The 20,539-nt window shown below is 39.5% G+C and overlaps 2 protein-coding genes across 2 annotated transcripts; one reads left to right on the top strand and one right to left on the bottom strand.

The window, feature by feature from the left end:
• Window positions 1-3,184: 3,184 nt before the first annotated feature.
• On the bottom strand, window positions 3,185-17,964 carry LOC145438057 (uncharacterized). Its single transcript, XM_080315432.1, has 9 exons — window positions 17,583-17,964; window positions 17,365-17,523; window positions 15,889-16,080; window positions 12,773-13,010; window positions 11,703-11,825; window positions 7,280-7,421; window positions 5,626-5,732; window positions 3,753-3,877; window positions 3,185-3,325 (listed from the first exon to the last, which is right to left on the bottom strand). The coding sequence occupies exons 1-9, from the start codon at window positions 17,778-17,780 to the stop codon at window positions 3,320-3,322; spliced, it is 1,290 nt and encodes a 429-aa protein (XP_080171558.1). The 5' UTR covers window positions 17,781-17,964; the 3' UTR covers window positions 3,185-3,319.
• A 408-nt stretch (window positions 17,965-18,372) lies between these two features.
• LOC145438091 (DNA-directed RNA polymerases I, II, and III subunit RPABC1) lies at window positions 18,373-20,515 on the top strand. Its single transcript, XM_080315489.1, has one exon. It carries the CDS (start codon window positions 18,508-18,510, stop codon window positions 19,138-19,140), a length of 633 nt encoding a protein of 210 aa, XP_080171615.1. The 5' UTR covers window positions 18,373-18,507; the 3' UTR covers window positions 19,141-20,515.
• The last annotated feature ends 24 nt before the right edge of the window (window positions 20,516-20,539 follow it).

Below are 20,539 nucleotides of genomic sequence, written 5' to 3'. Positions count from 1 at the left end.
TAGGGCAGTAGAGCAAACTTCTGCACCCCTCAGACCCCACTCACCCGATACCTCTTTACCGCTACTTCTCAGCACAAATTGTTGGACTCTTCAATTCAATTCAAAATTTTCTAATATTCATGATTGAATCGGTCAATATGATCGAGAATTGCATAAATATTGCTGTCAATTTTTTATCCTCTCTCTGCTCATGTATTCAGATTTACCGGTAAAGCTGAGTGAGGTGTCTTGGAAAATGTAGGGCCTGTACATAATAATTGAACATATTCGGGCGGACCCGTGGGTATGATGACTTCGTTACGTAATGACATTTCGTGGCCTGTCTGCTATGCCAAAAGATATTCAAATCGCCCATACGTACTAAACTATACAAGACGCACGCGATTTCACGCGATTTCAAATTGGCATTTCTGCGCTGGCAATTAATTTTTCTCTGCGAGATGGCATTTTTGTGGGGTTCTGATTGGAAAGGACTGGAACATTTGGCGCCAGCCATTTAGGTTCCTATGGTCAATTAAATATATATGTATATCGTATATATATCGAAGTCGGTCAGCATAAAGGCAGTCCTTTTCCGCCAAGATTTTCTCGTTCTGGCACACTTCTCGGAGTCGCATGTCACATGGCCTGAAACTTCATATGTCTTGGTGCGTCATGGTGTGACAATGGCTGACGCCGAGATGCTCATTTCTATGCCTCATGCGTATTATTTCTTGAAGGAAGGGTGTCCAATGAGCAAGAAATATGTGACCACAAAATGGCGCGTAGCGCGACGGCAATATAGCCATTTGAACGCGCCGTCGCCCCCCTATCGCCCCCTTCGTCCGTTTTCGCCCCCCGATCGCCCCCTTGGCTATTTTCGCCCCCTGGACCGACAAATCGCCCCCTAGGGGGCGATATCGCCCACGTTGGGAACCACTGGCCTAGCTCATGTTCCTTTGCAAGTACTCGTCGAAATTGTTGGCGAAGCGACGGAAGATAGTGATTTTAGGGGATTATTATATCAGCTGATTGCCCTAGTTGATAGCCTACATTTGGCGACATTTCAAACGTCAATATGTACCTCAGTATTGTGGAATTATGTGGCCCGAGTCGTCACTGGGCATCGTGTACAATAATATAGGCTATCACATCACTGAAATGTAGGGTTGGAATTAGCAAAATGACGTAACGTGACGTCATGAGATTCAAGTTCGCGTTCACACAGAACATTACAAAAAGGTTCGCGTTCACACGAACCTGAACCTTCAGAGGCTCACACCATCGATCCCTAGTCCGAACCCTTATTCGGGCTGTATAGACGGAGTGTGTTGAATCTCCTTTATCCCGCTCAAAAGGTGCCACTATTTAGAGATTTGATATTTTACGTGCGTCAAGATGTACTGTTGCACAACTTTATTCTGGAAGACCACAGTAATCATTTCCTATACTGCAGTGCCTTTTTGAGCTCGATTCGCATTTATTTTGCAAAATAAATTTCATTCGCACGAACTAATCGAAGGTTGTTATACAAAAGGAAGCTGAAGATACTCATAATAACATTTTGTTCAGATGTGCAACAAATTGCCTACTCTAGCTTAAGCTATCAAGTATCTCATTAAAAAAGCAACTTTTTCGCTGGTTTTGATTTCAGCTATTCCACTAAAACCCTTTCCGGTCAAACAAGTTGTTGGGTTTTGTACAGAAATCGTTTTTGAGAGCTGACGCAAAGGTCCCGGAGGCTCCAGTTTGTCGAAAGGGTGAAAAATTCACATTTTTGTGTTCAGGCTTTTGCCTTATGTATTGGAACATATAAGGAGCAAAACGATCAGGGAGAGTGAGTATAGGCACATCAGAGCTCGCTACCTTTACGATGGTTCAATTTCTGTCTCGCGAGTATATGAGAAGAGCAAATAAACTCACGATAATGTGTGTTCTGCTTTTTACCTCAATCTAACTTGAGAATTCCACCAAAATCTGAGTTTTTGTGGCATCTCGCGACCCGATCCCCACCCATGAAATGGAATTCATTTTTAATATTACAGTTCTGTGCTACGAATTTACGGACATGTATGACATACAGGACGCGCATACCTCAATTCTACCCAACACAGCTCTACAAAGCATATTTGACGCACGTGATTTCAAATTGGGCCGAATTAAATTCCTCTGCGTGACGCAGTTGTACTACTGTCTACTCAGATTGCATGCAAGAACGGGACTATTCTGTGCCGACAACGGAGCATATCCATATCGAAAGGATTGGCCATCCAGCATAGGCCATTTTTATACCAAGGTTTTGTCGCTTCTTATGTTTTTGGCAACGTATTTTATCAGCGGTTTGTTGGTCAAAACTCTACGTCTTCATGTGCCCCGACGCAGAAGGGGATGACCTGGAAATGAATGAATCTCATAGGCCTCATCTCGCTCGTTGCACACAACTACAGAAGTTCATCCCAACGGTCTTTGACCATGTTTTCCAGAAAAACAGTAGGACGAATCTTATCATGAATTATATGACAAGCCATATTTTCTGCGTGTCTCGCTTATCGGCTACACTACCTAACACAGTGACCTTGAATATGTAAAAACTATCGCATGATTTTTTGCAATAAATTCAACAAATATTACATACATAGCAACAGATATAGCACCATGTCGACCCAAAATTATACCCTTTGCGGTCCATACTTTAATAACCCTTGACGGGGTAAAATTACAGTAACTTGCAAATGTGAGTCTGTAATGATGGTATTTACTACTATCCTCGAGCCTCGCGCTAATTGAAGTTATTACGAAAATATGATATGTCTGCCACTACACCAGCTTCCAAACCAGGCTTTTAGTACGTAATAATTATAGTGCGAAAATATTAATTCACTACGGCTTGTGAGAGCTACGATTAGTGGTGCGTCGTAAGTTAAACATTTTTTCACAATTGCGTTCAAATGCATAAGTTACACTGACCTTAAATTTCCTATTTGGTTTATTTGAATTATTCCACGTCAGAAAAATTAACAATTATTCACGATTTTCATTCGCACTCATCCGGATTTTTCATTCGCACCCCCTTCGTCATTTGTACTACCCTTTTTTTCATTCGCACAAGTGTGAACCGTCAGAGGTTGAAAGGCACTACCCTACAGTTTCCCCGAGTTACATATTCATTAAATAAATGTGACTGTACTTTGGACATTCAAGAATGTGCAAAATAATACATATTTATTCATGATCATTTATCAATTAAATCCAGCGCCGCACACATAGAGTACACGAATGGCAGGTCTGTAAGTCGTTTTTTTTCAAAAGAGTGCAACGAAAATCCAAAATGACGAAAGTTTCATTTCTGAAAAAGAAAATCACGGTTATAGACGATTATAGTATTCGCCCCGCCATTTCCAGAAGACCGTGGATGGCATTCCGTAATGTCGCCAGTACAGGCAGCGTGCCGTATCCTCAGTCTTGAGATTCGATTGCATGTTGGTATATTGCCAATTGAAATTAAGGATGTCATTTTTATTGGTTATATATATGTATTGTCATTTGTAACGCACAGGTTGGTATGATATAAACAACAATAGCTAAATCAATCGAAATAAATAAATGCAAACTGGTAAGTGCTGCTATTCGATCTATTTTTAGAACACGCTCGCGGGCCACTTATCTGGTCCTTACGAGCTACCTGGGGTCCTTGGGCACCACGTTGTTCAAGGCTACTACCCCAGCTCTGCGCTCAAGCGATCTTGCGATTATGAATTGATGAAATAATCCACCTTTTTCTTTTTTTTCTTTCCTTTTTTCTTTTTCTTTTTCATTCCCGCAGCGTACTTGACAATCGCGCTGTACGTCGCCTGCTCTATTTCGGCTGTCGTGCGGACTTTGATCGCGGGAAGGGTTGCTGAAAAAGCAAAAACCGATGTAGAACAAAGCGCTCGCAGATTTTCCCTATCCCTGAGCTTCAGCACTGTCGCCGAAAATCAATTAGGGTGGATTTGAGATGTGACACCGGGATGAAACAGGGTACTCGATAAAATTGTTCGGTTTCCTAAAACCAATTTTGGTTCAAATTACAGCCTGTAGAAGCATTGCTATTGGAGAAACTTTTTTTATTTATTGATTCATAAATCAAAAAAGAATTGAAAGCTTACGGACCACCCATGGAATTATTGGGTCGCCTACAAAAATGCTACATACCAAATTTGGATCAATTCCAACCAGCGGAAGCGAAGTTATTGCAGTAGAATATTTTGGATTTGAAAATATAGTATTTACTGTTGCAAATTCTTTGAATATTTATTATAGACCTACCCACCGTAAGTACTATTTTTCCAAATCCAAAATTATCGACTGCAATACCTTCGTTTCCACTGGTTTGAATTGAGCCAAATTTTATTGACGGTACATCTTTTTTCTAGACACCTAATAATTCCAGTAAAATTTGATACATCATTTGATATATTTGTATTTGATAAATCAAAAACTGTTTCTATTATAGCAATGGTTCTAAAGCAGTGGTTCCCAACCTTTTTCGACTCATCGCCCCCTTTTGAAGCTCCACACCGATCATCGCCCCCCAAATATTGGGAATCGAAAAACAGCACTTCATAGGGCGATAAACCAAACCCCAGACCCCCCTCAGCCAGTGGGCTTTTTGTCGCTACATCAGCTATACCCTATTTCATGTACTGTTTGGTAAGTCACCGTATTTCGCCTAAACGCACGAAGCGCGACAAATTTCTATAATTCATGTTTGAATCGGTCAATATGGTCGATGTGCTATGTTGGAAAACGTAGGACCCCTAAATAATCATTAAACATCTTCGGGCGGAATCGTTGTTATACTGACTTCTTTCCATCATGCTATTTCGTGACCTCCTATATCTGCTCTGTCAGAAGATATGGAAATCGTCAAAACGTACCAAACTAAAAGACGCACATGATTTCATATTGGTGTTTCTTTACTGGCAAATAATTTGTTCCTTGCGGGATGGCATTTGTCCTGTAGGGTTAAGGTCGCCAGGACAGGAACATTCGGCGCCAGCCATTGAGGTGCCTATGGACAATTAAACATATACGTATATACAATTATACATCGAAGTTTTCGGTCAGCACAAGGGCATTCCTTTTCGGCCAAGGTCTTTTCGCTGCTGATCGTTCTGGCACACTTCTCGGAGTCGCATGTTACGTGGCCTCTAACTTCATATGTCTTGGTGCGTGGCTCAGTAATGGCCGACGCCGAAGTCTCCCATTTCCATAAATCATGCGTATTTTTGTTTGGTGACGGGGACGCCAACATCAAGATACATAATATTAAATCGCGCCCAGCGCGAGATTTTTTTGAAAAAGTCGCATGAATTTCTAAAAAATTACTCTAGCATTCATGTTAATTCGCGAAATAATTTTGGGCTTCCTTCGATTTCGGGCCCCTCACCCCCAATTGGGGGTTTGGGGTGCGGTAGTTACGGTCCCGACTCCAATATAGCCGTTTTAACGCAACATCGCCCCCTTCATTGTTTTCGCCCCCTTCGTCTGTTTTCGCCCCCCTATCGCCCCCTTCGTTATTTTCGCCCCCCTGGACCGCCAAATCGCCCCATGGGGGGCGATATCGCACACGTTGGGAACCACTGTTCTAAAGTAAAGACTCACCGATTTTCCTTTCATCCAGTGCATGGAGTAACTGTTTAGCGGCCCTGTTGCCGATTACATTGTCGTCCATGTCAAGTTCAACGAAGTTCGGTGAAAACTTTATAATTCTAAACCCAGAAGAGATGATATAAAACACTCGAGTATGTAGTTATAAAAGTAGATTAGGTTGATGTTACTTGGAGGTACCCACTTCCAAAGTTGCCGGTTACAAAAAGCAAAATGACTTCTGACACCGTTCCGTTCCATGATATGGAGGCTATTTCGTCAGTCGTTATGAGAATTTCAACCGTAAACATGATGGAGACATATCCCAAACCTACTTTATATCATACAAAATCCAAATACTACTCCAAGTCGTTTCGACACCTTCCTATCTTTTCATTTTATTGCAGTCTTGTGGTGTATTGAAATTTTTAATAACAGACTGAACTGAAGTGCAGAAAGTGTTAATTAAAAGTGGAAGAATTCAAAAACAATCACTTTAGTAAGATGAGCAATGAGAATAGTTCAAACTTACTTGATCACTTAGAAAAAGTAAAAGTACCTCGTTACTAATCAGCTCTGCCCACATTATATACAATGATTATTATCTGGGTAGTAAAAAACGAGTTTTTCGAGCACTGAAATGATACGCTCCTGGCTCAATGCCACCAAAAGTTAATTTATCAACGTTAATGTTAGTTTCGATACTATTTTCCACTGTAGAAGCCTTGAAACCTTGGTCGGCCGTATCGCAGCATAGGAAACAAATAGTACAAGGCTACGAACGTTACAGGAAGTACCACATTTCCTAAGTCATGATCATCGACAACATTGTCACAAAGTGCAATGAAATCGATATGGCCGAAAAAAAGTACCGGTATTACCGGTACATTCTTTGTGATGGCATAAATCAGGGGCGGGCAATTTCCTTGGTCGGCGGGCCTGATGTGAGAAAATTAAGTTCTTGGTGGGCCGTATCACAGAATCGATACATTGATTGCGTGTTTATCCACCTATACCAGAAATAAATCGTATTTTATGTAAAGTTTAGAGCATAGAGAACAAAAACAGTAGTTATTGAATTAATTAGCCTAATGTACTTCAATAGCTGTTGAAGTCAATTGGACATTCGTGGTCGATCATCAAAGTTTTCATCAATTTCTTTGAAATCTGGCTATACTGATGAAGAAACTCTTAGTAAAGACTGCACGCGAACATCAGTTAGATTGAAACGCAACCCTGTCTTGTTATTGTTCATGGTCGAAAATGTTTGCTCGCAAATGTGTGCAGACCCGAACAGAACGAGTAAAGTTTCATGACCATATTTCTAAGGTTGGTAAAATCGGATTCATGCAGTGAAGCATAAAATTTGTCAATACTTTCAGATTAGAATTTCACTTGCATGGTAGAAACTCTCTGCAGGCCGCTCAAAATCCCTTCGCGGGGCGTATGTTACCGCCCCTGGCTTAAATGTTACATATTTGAACTTTTACATTCCGTATTACTAGTTCTAGAAATCCTTGAGAAGGATGCTGTGAGGAAATGTGCATAGAATCACATCAATTGTTATGTGACGCACAAAAAATCGCATCGTAATCTAGAGAAAAACAGCTAGCATGGTTGACGACCTCAGGTATAACACAAACGTGCTGCGTGATGAATGAAAACGTACTGTTTCAAAACTTCGATGCACTGGAACAGCATATTGTCACGGCCATCATTGTAAATGTCTATTGTGTTGTCCGCGATGTGAAGAATGTTGACGTAAGGCCCCACCACCGGTGGAGCTACTTCCTTCTTTTTCCGCTTTTTCCCTGAAAGATTCAGAATCATATGCCGGTACTGGTGAGACACGCATGTATTCCCCTTTAATCTTACAGTAGACGCTGGGAGCCCATTCAATTCCATGATGCAGTTCTTGCATCCGCTATTCATATCCCGAGCCCTATTTATACTTGGAGAGAACTTCATTCGTTTGAATAAATTTTTAAAAGTAGTTCTAGTACGGTATATGCGTTATGTTTCACAGTATCAAGATCAATGATTACATGCTTTTGACCTGAGACCCACCGCATCGGTGCTTAATTTTACTGTAAAAATTCAGTAACTTTTTTCCTGTTCATTTTTAAGACGAAATTCTACGAAAGTGAGATAGAAACATGGTACTTCTGCACCTTTTAAGCCCAAAACTAGCTTTCTAGTGTGAGCGGTTATCCAGATATGGCAAAATTAAGCTATTTTCGGTTCATTTGGTGAAATTACATGGGTACTAGAGCAAGAGCAGCCAACCAGTGGCCCACGGGCCAACTGTTTATGACCATAGAGTAGGATATTTCGTGGCAGAATTATTTGACTCGATTTATTGTAAGTCGAATTCTTGCTTTTAGTAGGAGGAGAGGAGGCCAAGATGAGACAGTTTTCTGATAATTCAATGCCATTCAAAGAGTAATGCCTTCTGACGATTACTTTTGGTACCAATGGAAAGCCTGTGATCTTTATTATTTATGACGATGGCTTGAGTTATATTGAACAACATACTGATGGATTTCTTGGCCCTCAAAAATCCTTGCTCAAATGTCTCAACTTACCCCCAGGTGAGGGTAAGATGAGACACACTGTGTTCAAGATGAGACACCAAGCAATTCTTGCTCATTACACCACCAATTCATCCCAAATGATGAATCAACTAGAGCAACATCGTGAATAAAAGATAATAATCATAAAATAACTCACTTTTGAAAATAATTTGTACATCATATATCACATACAAATTTGAATGACATCGAAAACGAATTATCCATAGGATCCAGCAACAATTTCGGTATTGTTTTGTCTTGTAATGTCACATCTGTTAACTACTCGATAAATAATACATTTTGTGTGCCTTGAACAGTAAATTTTGAATCTTGCGAGGCCTTCAATAGAAAAGCCCTCTGATACCCATTCCTCAACTTACCCCCATGGTTTTGCCTCATCTTACCCCCCCCCCCACCTCAATTATTGTATTAACTCGAATAAAAAAATTTCTGTCTTTAACTTTTCAGAGGTAAGTGCATGATTATACTGCTAATATTGAACTCAACCAGCTCCAGTAATGTTGTTTTATATTATGAAGTACTATGATAGGTATGCCCAGAGGTGGTCAAAGTAGTCACCGTCGCTACTCAAGTAGAAGTAGAAGTAACGCTGGAATTTCTACTCAAGTAGAAGTAGGAGTGGTAGTTCACAAGTAAGTAAGTAAGTAGGTATTCTACGCTTATTTTTGCCTACAAAACTGAAAACTGTCAAGTAGAAGTAGAAGTAGTCCAAAATCATAACTACTTAAAAAGTACTGTGAGTAGGAAAAATCTACTTCAGGTACTTCAAACAGTAGAAGTACTTCGTTACTGACCACCTCTGGGTATGCCCTTACAAACATGAATTCACATGACTGACAGAGACTATGAAAATACAGTTTCGGGCATTTTTCTTCCCAACCTCAGATCTGTTTGCCTTGTTAATATGGTAGGACTATAGAATGACATTATGGGAACAACATAGTCGAAAGACTCTGTCTATCCTATCCTATCTGTCTATCCTATAAAAGAATTGCATGTCTCATCTTGGCCTCTTCTCTCCTATTGGTGCCCCCTCCAGGAAATTAAGAATAGTATTCTTAATTTTACAGAACTGAACAGGATTTTTGCAATTCGCAATTATGAGAGAATGTGTCGGCCAACATGCGACTTCGCATCTGCACTCACAGAAATATCGTCGGCCATGAAATCTTTGCACAAAATTATAGGCGCATGTTCATTGAAATTTTCAATATTGAGATGTCCAAGCGCCGAATAGTCCTGTCCTTGCCAAGTGAGCCCAGGGGTATACAGAAGCGACCCGCCAAACAGACTATTGACCGAATTCATTCTATAACTATGAAAAAATCGCGCGCGGCCAGGACATCCCTGCACGCTAAGTTTTCGTGCGATAGTTGTTATCGATTTTGAAGCGTGGAAATTTAAGTCTTGTTTTCACCGTTACCTGTCCCGGTTCGCTCCTATCGGACAACAAAAAAGGTCATTAACATTCGAGTGGCCAGCGCAATAGTTCGTAAATCTCATGTGGTCCGTGGGCCGAAAAGGTTGGCCACCCCTGTACAAGAGGGTGCACAAACCAAAAATTAGGATAGAAGTAATTTATTTGATATTTTGCACCACATATCAAGACCACTTTTTAAAATCAAATTTTTTTTATATTTCACTTCAACCTATCGCAACACTTTTATGATTGAAATCATCATAAGAATAGTGTCGTATAATGAAAAATGAATACCGGTAATGTAATATATTGTTGAAGGTTATACGTATTATCTTTGTCATGTCCTTAGTTGTTTTGAATTAGTCGCAGCAATACATCTTGCAATTTTGCAGTAGCCACTAACGATTAACTGTTAAAGATATGCAACCCATCAACCACATCTAATTTTTGCCTTTACTGACTTGAGTGGGTCTACCCTTCAGACCTTTCATTTCGTAATTTCACTTGAAGTAGTTTTGGCACGTTTAGGAGATTGCTATTTCTACTTCTAATTAAGTACGATTTGGCGATGTTACTTGATTGAATAGTATATTCATATTAAAATAAACCCGAATATTTTCGCCTGACACTCGTCAGGGGTAATCGTCAGCAACTAGCAAAGAATGGAGAAGAACATTATATATCAGCAATCGTATCACAAAATATGACGTCAACCACATGAAATTTCTATTTGAGTAGAAATGATGACTACGTTGGCCGCATCTGTGAGCAGTTCTGACATGAATGACTCAAACTATGCCAAAAACGTCACAAATTATGTACCGGTAGCAGCCTAAATAAAAGCCTGAACACCGAAATGTCATCAAACTGTTGCGAAAAAATCCAGAAGGACCTTTACAGCACTTACTGGGGTGGAGGGCTAGGGCCAGACCGATATAGAGGTAAAAGTATCACGGATGTGGAGTAGCGAGCACCCCCTAGATCTGTCTCCGTTGAAATAGCGGAATCGGTTAACTCCAGTCGATATTTATCGGCCTGTTTCAGGTGACAGTGCCCTCAGCACTTTTGAATTGATTTATGTTTCCCAAACTACAATTACGATTGCTGCGCTGAAGTGTTACATGTAGCCTACTAATTTCCAACTTGGCTGGAGTTCAATACTAAATGAAAGAAGTTGATACCGGAGATGTTATACAGGGTTGTAACCAAGTCGCAATGCTCCGAGTCACAAGTCAATCTCAGTTTTATAGTTTTGACTCGAGTCAAGTCGAGTCATTTTCAATTCACCGCCGAGTCAAGTCCGAGTCCAAGTCACTGAGCAGAGGGTCAAGTCCGAGTCATGGTATTATGACTCGAGTATTGTGTTGACTGCCCAGTTTCCAGTTAAAGGCTTGTTAAATCCACTTTTTGTAACTCTGTTTGGTGATATCGAATGGTTCGCACTTATGATATACTAATTTTCGTCATTTTTAGCAGTTTTTGGGCGCATTTTCAAGTAGCCTACCAGTATCAATAGATGAAATCCCAATGGTGTGATTACTTTACTATTCCTCGAAATTACAATGAAACGTCGGTCTTGGCCGTCTGAGCCTCGAGTCATATGACTTGGTTCGAGTCAATACACAAATTGACTCGAGTCGAGTCGAGTCATCTAAAAAACGTGACTCGAGTCGGACTCGAGTCGAGTCATGACTCGAGTCATTACAACCCTGATATTATACAAACTAGTGCCACTATAGAAGTTTGGGGTGATATTTTTCACATTTTATTTATTGACGAAGCAGAAGAACAATTTCAATCAGTGTTGTTTGGTCACATTTTTTGAATGACTCGACTATGAGACACTACGCTAGAGTGACGCTGAGTAAAATTTACAAGGTAGGTTTCAAGTCATTGAAAATGCTACATTACACAGCATGCCAATCTCTCAGTCACACCGAGAAGTTATTACGCCATCAATAGTAATACTTTTTTACTGGATTCCCTTCCAAAAATATGTATATTGGAATCGCTTCAAAATTCGCTCATGTGAAGATTTATCAAAAGGAAACCATCCATTGAATTGTACATCCTCGTACCTTTCTTTTTCTTTTTCTTCTTTTTTCCCGAGTCATCCGGAGCTCCGGAAAGTGCGGTCTCATTACCGGGATCTGTCGAAGCGCCATCCGTCGTGATTTGTGATTTGATCATCTTGTCCGACGCTATAATAGCGATGATGCATATTGAAACAGTTTCGACGGTAATCAATATTTTTCACTTTGCTCCCAGAGTCCCAATTGTTAAAAGGAATCAAACATGCTCAAGAAACGCCAACTCTTGGCGCTTACATCTTAACATGTCTGGTTTTGATTGCGTCAAGTCGCGTACTGAAATTACATGCTTCTTGCCAACAAAAGTTAATGTTTCATAACAATTATAGGCTCGACATTATTTTCCACTATAGTAGGCTGTAAACCTGATTAGTCATATCACAGCATATGAAACATGCAGAACTAAGCTAAGCACGTCAGCTTTAGGAAACCACATGTATGTGCAGTCACTCAACCGAAACCAGGGTTGCAATGACTCGACTCGAGTCATGATTTTTTGGTGACTAGTTGAATAGAGTCATTTTTTCAGAAGCGTAATATGACTCAACTTGTACTTGGGTCATTGTGTATGACTCGAGCCAAGTCATTTGACTAGAGACTAGGACGGCCAAGACAGACATTTCATTGTGAATTTGAGGAAATTGCTAAGTCACCACATTATTGGTATTTTGCCTAACAGTCCCGATACTTGGAAAATAGAGCCAGGAACTGTTGGTACTGAGGAAAATTACGACATTATGAATGCGAGCCATTCGATATCACTCGAGCAAAGTTGAAAAAAGTGGGTTGAACCGGATTGAACTCAAAACTGAACTGTGAACAAAACGACTTGGACTCGGACTCGACCCCCCTCACTGACTTGGATTTAAACTTAACTCGGTGGTGAATTGTCAAAACTATAAAAGTGAGGTTGACTTGTGACTTGGAACCTTATAACTTGGTTACAACTCTGCATTCAAATAATGCTTTGTTGATTTGCAGGACCGAAAATGTATTTTGTTTTGGAATAGTTGTCTAATTATAAAAAATGGGATTACAAGTTTTATATCAATATTTACCAAGCATGGCTCCTTCTGTCATCATAAGAGCTTTTAATCTCTCTTCTTCTATCCTTTTGTAGTGTTCAGCTTCAGCATGACTGGCAGCGTGTCGCAGCATTTCCACGATTCCCTCGCAGCCAAGTTTGTTGCCGTCGAGATAAAATTCCCGAACAGCCGTCGTTCGCAATACTTGTCCCAATAGCACTCCGCTTTCGCGAGTCAGCTCACAATAGCAGAGACTCACGGATAGCATTATCTGTACCGGTAATACAAGTGAACTTCATTGTTGCTAATGTTGTGTCTTTATTCTTGCTCAAATACGAAAACGGTGAGCACTTATAGGCAACCTAATTGGATTAATCAGTAAACAAGTAAGGATCATTAGAGTTATACACGGTTCATTATCGTCATCATACAGTACACAGATCGAATAGCTATTCTTCGACTTGAAGGTTGATCCTGAAATCTTCCAGTAATGCTTGGGTTTCGACTAGGGCTGTCATAACGATTCGAGTAGGCCACTCGAGTATCAATTGTGAAAATTCGAACTGATTAATGAGAGTCCAATACGAGTGCCAAAGTTATCTACATCTTGCAGCTTCACGATAAATATTATCAACAAATTGAATTGAGCCGTGATGCACCAAAGTATGATTTACATAGACCAGAGACGGGCAACATACAGCCCGCAGGCTGGACCCACCACGCTACGGGATTTTGAGCGGCCCGCGGACAGCTTCCGGTCTTGCATGATAATGTGGCCCACGGTCCGGGTCTACATACAGTTGCGAGCAAACGTTTTGAATCATGAACAATAACAAGTAAAAAGCGGCATTCCAATCTAACTTATGTTAACGTGCAGTCTTTACTAAGGTTTGTACAAATGTACTTCCCACATGCAGCCAGAGTTCAATGAACGTTCAGCAAACGTTTTGAATCATGAACAATAACAAGTAAAAAGCGGCATTCCAATCTAACTTATGTTAACGTGCAGTCTTTACTAAGGTTTGTACAAATGTACTTCCCACATGCAGCCAGAGTTCAATGAACGTTCAGCAAACGTTTTGAATCATGAACAATAACAAGTAAAAAGCGGCATTCCAATCTAACTTATGTTAACGTGCAGTCTTTACTAAGGTTTGTACAAATGTACTTCCCACATGCAGCCAGAGTTCAATGAACGTTCAGCAAACGTTTTGAATCATGAACAATAACAAGTAAAAAGCGGCATTCCAATCTAACTTATGTTAACGTGCAGTCTTTACTAAGGTTTGTACAAATGTACTTCCCACATGCAGCCAGAGTTCAATGAACGTTCAGCAAACGTTTTGAATCATGAACAATAACAAGTAAAAAGCGGCATTCCAATCTAACTTATGTTAACGTGCAGTCTTTACTAAGGTTTGTACAAATGTACTTCCCACATGCAGCCAGAGTTCAATGAACGTTCAGCAAAGGTTTTGAATCATGAACAATAACAAGTAAAAAGCGGCATTCCAATCTAACTTATGTTAACGTGCAGTCTTTACTAAGGTTTGTACAAATGTACTTCCCACATGCAGCCAGAGTTCAATGAACTCGTTGACAACTTTGATCGACCACAGATTTCTCATTGATTTTAAGAGCTGTCGAAGTACATCACATATTGAATTCATTGACAGTTGTTTTTGGTCTCTATGTTTTACGCCTAAAGTTGACATTATATTCGATTTATTCCTCGTATAGTTGGATAAACACGCGATTAATGTATCGATTCAGGAATCCGGCCCGCCAATTAGGCCTACTTCAGTTTTCCATATCTGCATATAGACGGATATAGACCCTGATATAGACTCATTCATGGCCTAGTAGGCCATGACTCATTCTACTACAAACTAACGCATTATTGCAGCAAATCAGCTAGTTCACGGTTGGAATTCTTTTACCAAATACCGTAGCAAAAGAGAAAGAATCTGTAATAACTAGGGCGATTTTTTTACCTAAAAAACGGAAGATTTTGACCTAAAAAAATCAAAATTTTGACATTTTTTGATTTTAAGCAACTTAATTTTGACCAGACGTATGCAAATGAGGTGTTTTCCTACATAATGTTAGAATTGTACCACTTATCCTCATTTCTGGTTGGAACTGTTTGTCCTTATGAAGTAGTTGGGCCTGAAAAAAAACTAATTTGTCTCAAAAACTGACAAATTTTTACATGAAAAAACTTTATTTTAACGAAATCTGGCCCTATGAAGAATTACAGTAGTTAGATCACGTATTATGGTAGAACTAATAAAAATTTGTTGTAGTACAACGAAAGATACTTTCTTACATTCTTGGGTAGAATGTGTCTGTCCTTACTAAGTAGCTTGCTAAGAATGGAGAAAGAAGGTTCAATAGCAGTAGTTGTTGGCTGACGACACTGAAGTTGTGCGTACACTACTGGTGACACATCGTTATTCTGACAATGGTGTCTAAATCACAATTTTTCATCATGCGCTTCTTGATATAAGAAGCATGCAATGCCCACATAGTATTGTTTCACTTAGGATATTGCGGTACGTTGAGCAATGAGCATAGCCACATGTCAACCTATTTGTTTCATTTACATGTTTATGACTCACAATGAGCAGACCATCTACAATGGTAGGCCTATAAAGTAGGCTACAAGCTGTAAAATGTCAAATGAAAAGTTCACCCAAGATACAAATTCCAAAGAAATGCAGATTACAAAAAAATTTTGACATATGAAACAATTTTGACATTTTTTGATCTAACGCTACAATTATGACAAAATTTTGACATGTAAAAAAAATCGCCCTAGTAATACGGTAACTGACGTATGCTGTAACAGATAATATGAATATTATTTATGAGTCTTAATATAAGAGTCTTATATGGATACTTGATATATGGTTTGAAGTCCACTGTACCTACAATCTATCGTACCCATAAGGCATAAAAAATTGATAAAACCGTTGTAGACAGTTGAATTAAATCCACGATTAGCGACTTAGTTTAACGTAGTGTGAATTCAATTTGAATTTAGTGGAGTTGATTAGTGTACAAATATTTCACACTTACGGCAACACAATATAAGCTAATATGGAAATAAACTATTTCCCCAGCAATCAAAATGATTATTAGCCCACCCTATTTCCTTTTAATCCGTTACAAAATCCGGCACACCCCTGGTCACCAAATTCGTTGTAATCCAAGTTAATTTCCACCAAGTTTGATACACGGAATGACTTCGCCAGTCTGGCGACGCTGAAGAATTGAAGGTCGCAATCCATGAGCTCCACTCGTCGTACTGGATAAAATCCCTTTTCCAGCAGCAGTGCCTGTTCCATGAGTTATTTTACATGGTCATGATAGATAAATAGATCTACCATAAAACCAGAAGCCTATACACCAGGGCCACATGAGCCTCGCGAGGTAATTTTCGAAATTAGCTCCATTATCAAAAAATAATTACCAGTGTAATTTATTGTGAACCAAAAACCAAAAAGTTGATTAGCCTGACCGTGAAATTTGGGATTTTGCTGGGTAAAATATCCTTGTCAAATCAGCCCGGCTTTATACAGAGGCAGTCCGGAATATATGCAAGCAACAATATTATTGACTGAATTCACTTATTATATTATCTTTGCGAAATTTTCGCGCTTCGTACGGCTAGTACGTTAATTCAGGTTGACTTTTCGATTGTTATCGATTTTGATGCGGAGTAAGATAAGTCTTGCTCTTCACCGTTACCTAATCCCGTTCACTCCTAACAAAATGTCATCAAGATACAATGGTTGGTAAATCTCATGTGGCCCTTTGGTCGAAAAGGTCGGTCACCCCTGATATACACAGTGTCACACTCTTTTCTCAATTCCCACCCGAAAGGGCAGTGCTTTGAATTTGTCAGAAAACTTTATATACCCAGAATAGCCGTGCGGAACACCAAACCAGATAATCCAGATGAAGCAATAACATGAGTTTTGAAGTTATTCATTGTATAGATGTTATATCTAAACCCGACAATATCGAATCATAATTTGCCTTTTGATTTTGAATTCAACTCTGTTTAATATCCTTTATCATGCCGGTGACTCTTGATAAAGGCATCAGCTCATAAAAATTTTAAACCCAGGGTGGTACGCCATTATATTCATGGGGATAATGTGATAAGAGTCTGCTTCACATCACTTACTACAGCAGTAATATCCGTTCTGCCTGTATATATTTTGCAATTCAACACATCTGATGATTATTCAAGCAACACTAGAGATCCATTTATCCAAATATATAACAAGATTTGAAAGTCACTGGGCCAGGGACGAGATATACCAGACAGAGTACCAATGTGGGAGCTTTATTAGCAATATCGGATTTGGGTTTTGGTTCGTTTTAGTATTATTTTCATAATTTCAAAACACCACAAGATTGTGATAAAATAAAAAGAATGAAAGTCCCAGGCTACTATTAATATTTATTCCGTTGCTGATATTGAAACATTGGCTAACAATTCAAAATCCAAATTTTCCTACTCTCATTACAGCACTGGATGGCAGCATAATTCATCCCACAATAGATTGCAATATAATAATTCATGTGATAATGGTCTCATAAAAAACAAATACCAGATCGGCAATTTCGCTGTGTTCCGTTTCAAGATCCCAGGCGCATATTTCATGAACGTGAACAAATCTCTCATTACGAATGCTCCTCAACACCGGCTTAAGCCGGACTGGAGGTATTTGTGCGTCCTTTTCGCCGACTTCCAGCTCCTCGATGATGAACTGTTAAAAGATATTTAAAATTATGTTTTGAATTGAGATGAAAACCAGACTAATTTGACCTTTCTGGCATATAAACGGTCTTCGATGCCTTGCTTCAAAGCTTTTTCTAACCAAACGCAGGGCAGAGATTTATCGAATTCGCATTGTTCGTAGTATGTTTTTAAGAATTTTCTTTGAAAGATGTCTGCGTCGTCGTCCCATTTGACACGTTTCGATTTCTTCTTCCCTCCTTTACCCTTTTTTCCCTTTTTAGCCATGCTCAGTGCTCACCGTTTTATACTTCCATTATTTCATCAACCTTTAATGACCGGAGGGAGAGGCTCCTTACTTCACAAAGATGTACCTAACTGTTCAGACAATTCCCTAGTAGCTGTGGGATAACGATCGGATGATTTAAAGGTTCATTGAAATAATGAATGGGCAGGACAAAGAGTAAATGCTCACACATCCGTCACCTCATAACGTTGTCATGGCGAAGGGTACTTTTTTAGGGAAAGAACCTAAATACTCGCAGTTCGCTGGAGCATATCCTCATGGAAATGGCCGGTTTTCTATACGATTTATTCAATATAATTAGGCGAGTGTTCGTTTATTGATAAATTTCAAGTATGGGATGTATAGCGTAAGATATATAAAGTGGATTTCGTTTTCCAACGTGGCTGCTGTTTTGAATATCTTTACGACTATGTACCCGATAGCGTTTCAAATGAGGCATGTTAGCTATGATACATTTTATAATGTACTATACATCAATTGTTGTTTGGTATTATCAACCGACTTCAGCTCAGAAATATGCTTCATCGTGAGAAAAGTTTATTATCCGGCGGTAGGACCGGATCTTCGACGGATCAAGTGGTGGCGGCAGCGTGGTCGCTTGCTCCCGCTTTGCCGAAATACTCATTCATGCGAACATACGTTTGAGTTGGCGGGTTGTTGTGTCTGCAGTTTAATCTCGTTTACACTAATTACAATTGCTGAGAAGCGATGGATGACGAAGCTGAGACATACAGGTTATGGCGAATTCGTAAAACCGTCATGCAATTATGCCACGACCGCGGTTATTTAGTCACACAACATGAGTTGGATCAGACTTTAGACGAATTTAAACAGGAATTCGGAGACAAGCCCAGCGAAAGAAACCCGTCCAGACAAGACCTTACGGTTCTAGTTGCTCATAATGACGATCCAACTGATCAGATGTTTGTATTCTTTCCGGAAGAACCCAAAGTCGGTATTAAAAACATCAAGATGTATTGTCAAAGAATGCAAGAAGAAAATATTCAGCGAGCCATTATTGTTGTTCAAGCGGGAATGACGCCGTCTGCAAAACAATCTCTCGTGGACATGGCCCCAAAATATATCCTCGAACAATTTCTCGAACAAGAATTACTCATAAATATCACCGAGCATGAATTGGTTCCGGAGCATGTGGTGCTAAATGCCGAAGAAAAATCTGAACTGCTCGCTCGGTATAAGTTGAAAGACCACCAATTACCAAGGATACAGGGCGGCGACCCTGTGGCAAGGTATTTCGGATTGAAACGGGGACAGGTAGTGAAAATTGTGCGGCCCAGTGAAACTGCAGGACGATATGTTACTTACAGATTAGTACAGTGATAACTGTGTTTCTATATCTGCGCATTTCCACCTTTCCACATCTCGGAATCTCAATTTGACGTAGTTCTGTTTGGATGCACAATTCAAGTTGGTTCTTCTGTTTAATGGGAGTCTTTCGTTCATACGGAAACCTTGTAATGAAAATCATAGAATGCTGCATCGAATTATAGCCTCTGTAAATTTGAGAAATTGCATTGAAAAAATTGAGAATAGAATTTTTGATGAAACTTGCTTTAACAATGGCACTGAAATACTGGTATATTTTACTCGTAGAGCTTCTTGGGGGTACAGAACTTCAATAAATATACAATTGAATAGTATTTTCATATTGAAGTGAACCCGAATATTTTCTGCTGACACTTGTCAGGCCTGTCGGTGTCCTGTGCTCACACAATTCTTCATTTTTTTATTGAATTTCTTAGAGAATCATCACTGCTCACCTGTTTTATTAGGCAAAACGTACCAAGATTCCAGTAAGGCGTCAGAATTCCTTGTCAGAAACTAGTAGACGATTACCCGGGTTGGAATCCCGGTACGCTTAGCGCAATATCTTTGGTGTGCCAAGGCGGTTCTCAGCGTCACACCTGTGTGCAGTCAGTAGAATCTTTGGTGTGCACGAGACACCGATTCCATATTGGACAATTACCCTGACGAGTGTCAGCCGAAAATATTCGGGTTCATTTCAATACGAATCTATCAAGTTACTACTATCAAGTTACTACTCAACCGTATACATCATCTTTCCACAAAATGCATTGCAATAATATGAGGTCGCGTTGATCAAAAAGAACTTATTTTCTTTAAATTCGGCAATTTCTTGGGTGACAGTAAAATTGTGAAAAATTTTTTCTAATTGTAATAGCTACTGGTTGGTTTTATTCCAAATTTGGTGTGCAACCTTTTTTAGTGAACCTGACAATTTTATCAACTACTCGGTAAAATTTGCGGAAAGTTATTTTTGAACAGTGATATCATTGTCGTTTAAAATTAGGCTTGCATTAATTAAAGTGTGATGTACATGGTACATCCCCAATTTCAAACTTCTAACCTAGGACAGTTTTCGAGAAGTGATGGTGTACCGATCTATACTTACTTTAGTTTGTTATCCAGCTCAGCAGTAACTTGTCTATATTATATGTTCATGGACTGCATTTATGTAGTCATAAACCGATTTTTGAGTCATATTGGTGAATTATTGTTTTGATCGTGGAAGAGAATCTTGTACTGATTTTTTTTCGCGATTGGCAACATGGTCAACGTCTATTTTGTATGCTGTGGTAGCTGCATATCGAATGCAATTTCGACGTACCTGTAGCTTAGCTGAAGTGTATGTGTAACATTGCTGTAACTGCATGTTCTTTTATTTTTATTATAGCAGATGTTACCAATGTCAAGTGAA

Source organism: Botryllus schlosseri, chromosome 4 (assembly GCF_051294905.1).
Source record: "Botryllus schlosseri isolate E-star chromosome 4, Bs_hap1, whole genome shotgun sequence".
Lineage (NCBI taxonomy): Eukaryota > Metazoa > Chordata > Ascidiacea > Stolidobranchia > Styelidae > Botryllus > Botryllus schlosseri.
This window is presented reverse-complemented; position numbering and strand designations above follow the sequence as displayed.

Bases quoted from the DNA above. Each gene is read 5' to 3' on its own strand.
- LOC145438057 (XM_080315432.1), bottom strand. From the start codon at position 17,780: ATGGCTAAAAAGGGAAAAAAGGGTAAAGGAGGGAAGAAGAAATCGAAA. The intron at 17,524-17,582 runs GTCAAATTAGTC...ATCTTTTAACAG, and splicing joins ACCGTTTATATGCCAGAAAG to TTCATCATCGAGGAGCTGGA. The intron at 16,081-17,364 runs GTATTTGTTTTT...CTCATGGAACAG, and splicing joins ACAGCGAAATTGCCGATCTG to GCACTGCTGCTGGAAAAGGG.
- LOC145438091 (XM_080315489.1), top strand. From the start codon at position 18,508: ATGGATGACGAAGCTGAGACATACAGGTTATGGCGAATTCGTAAAACC.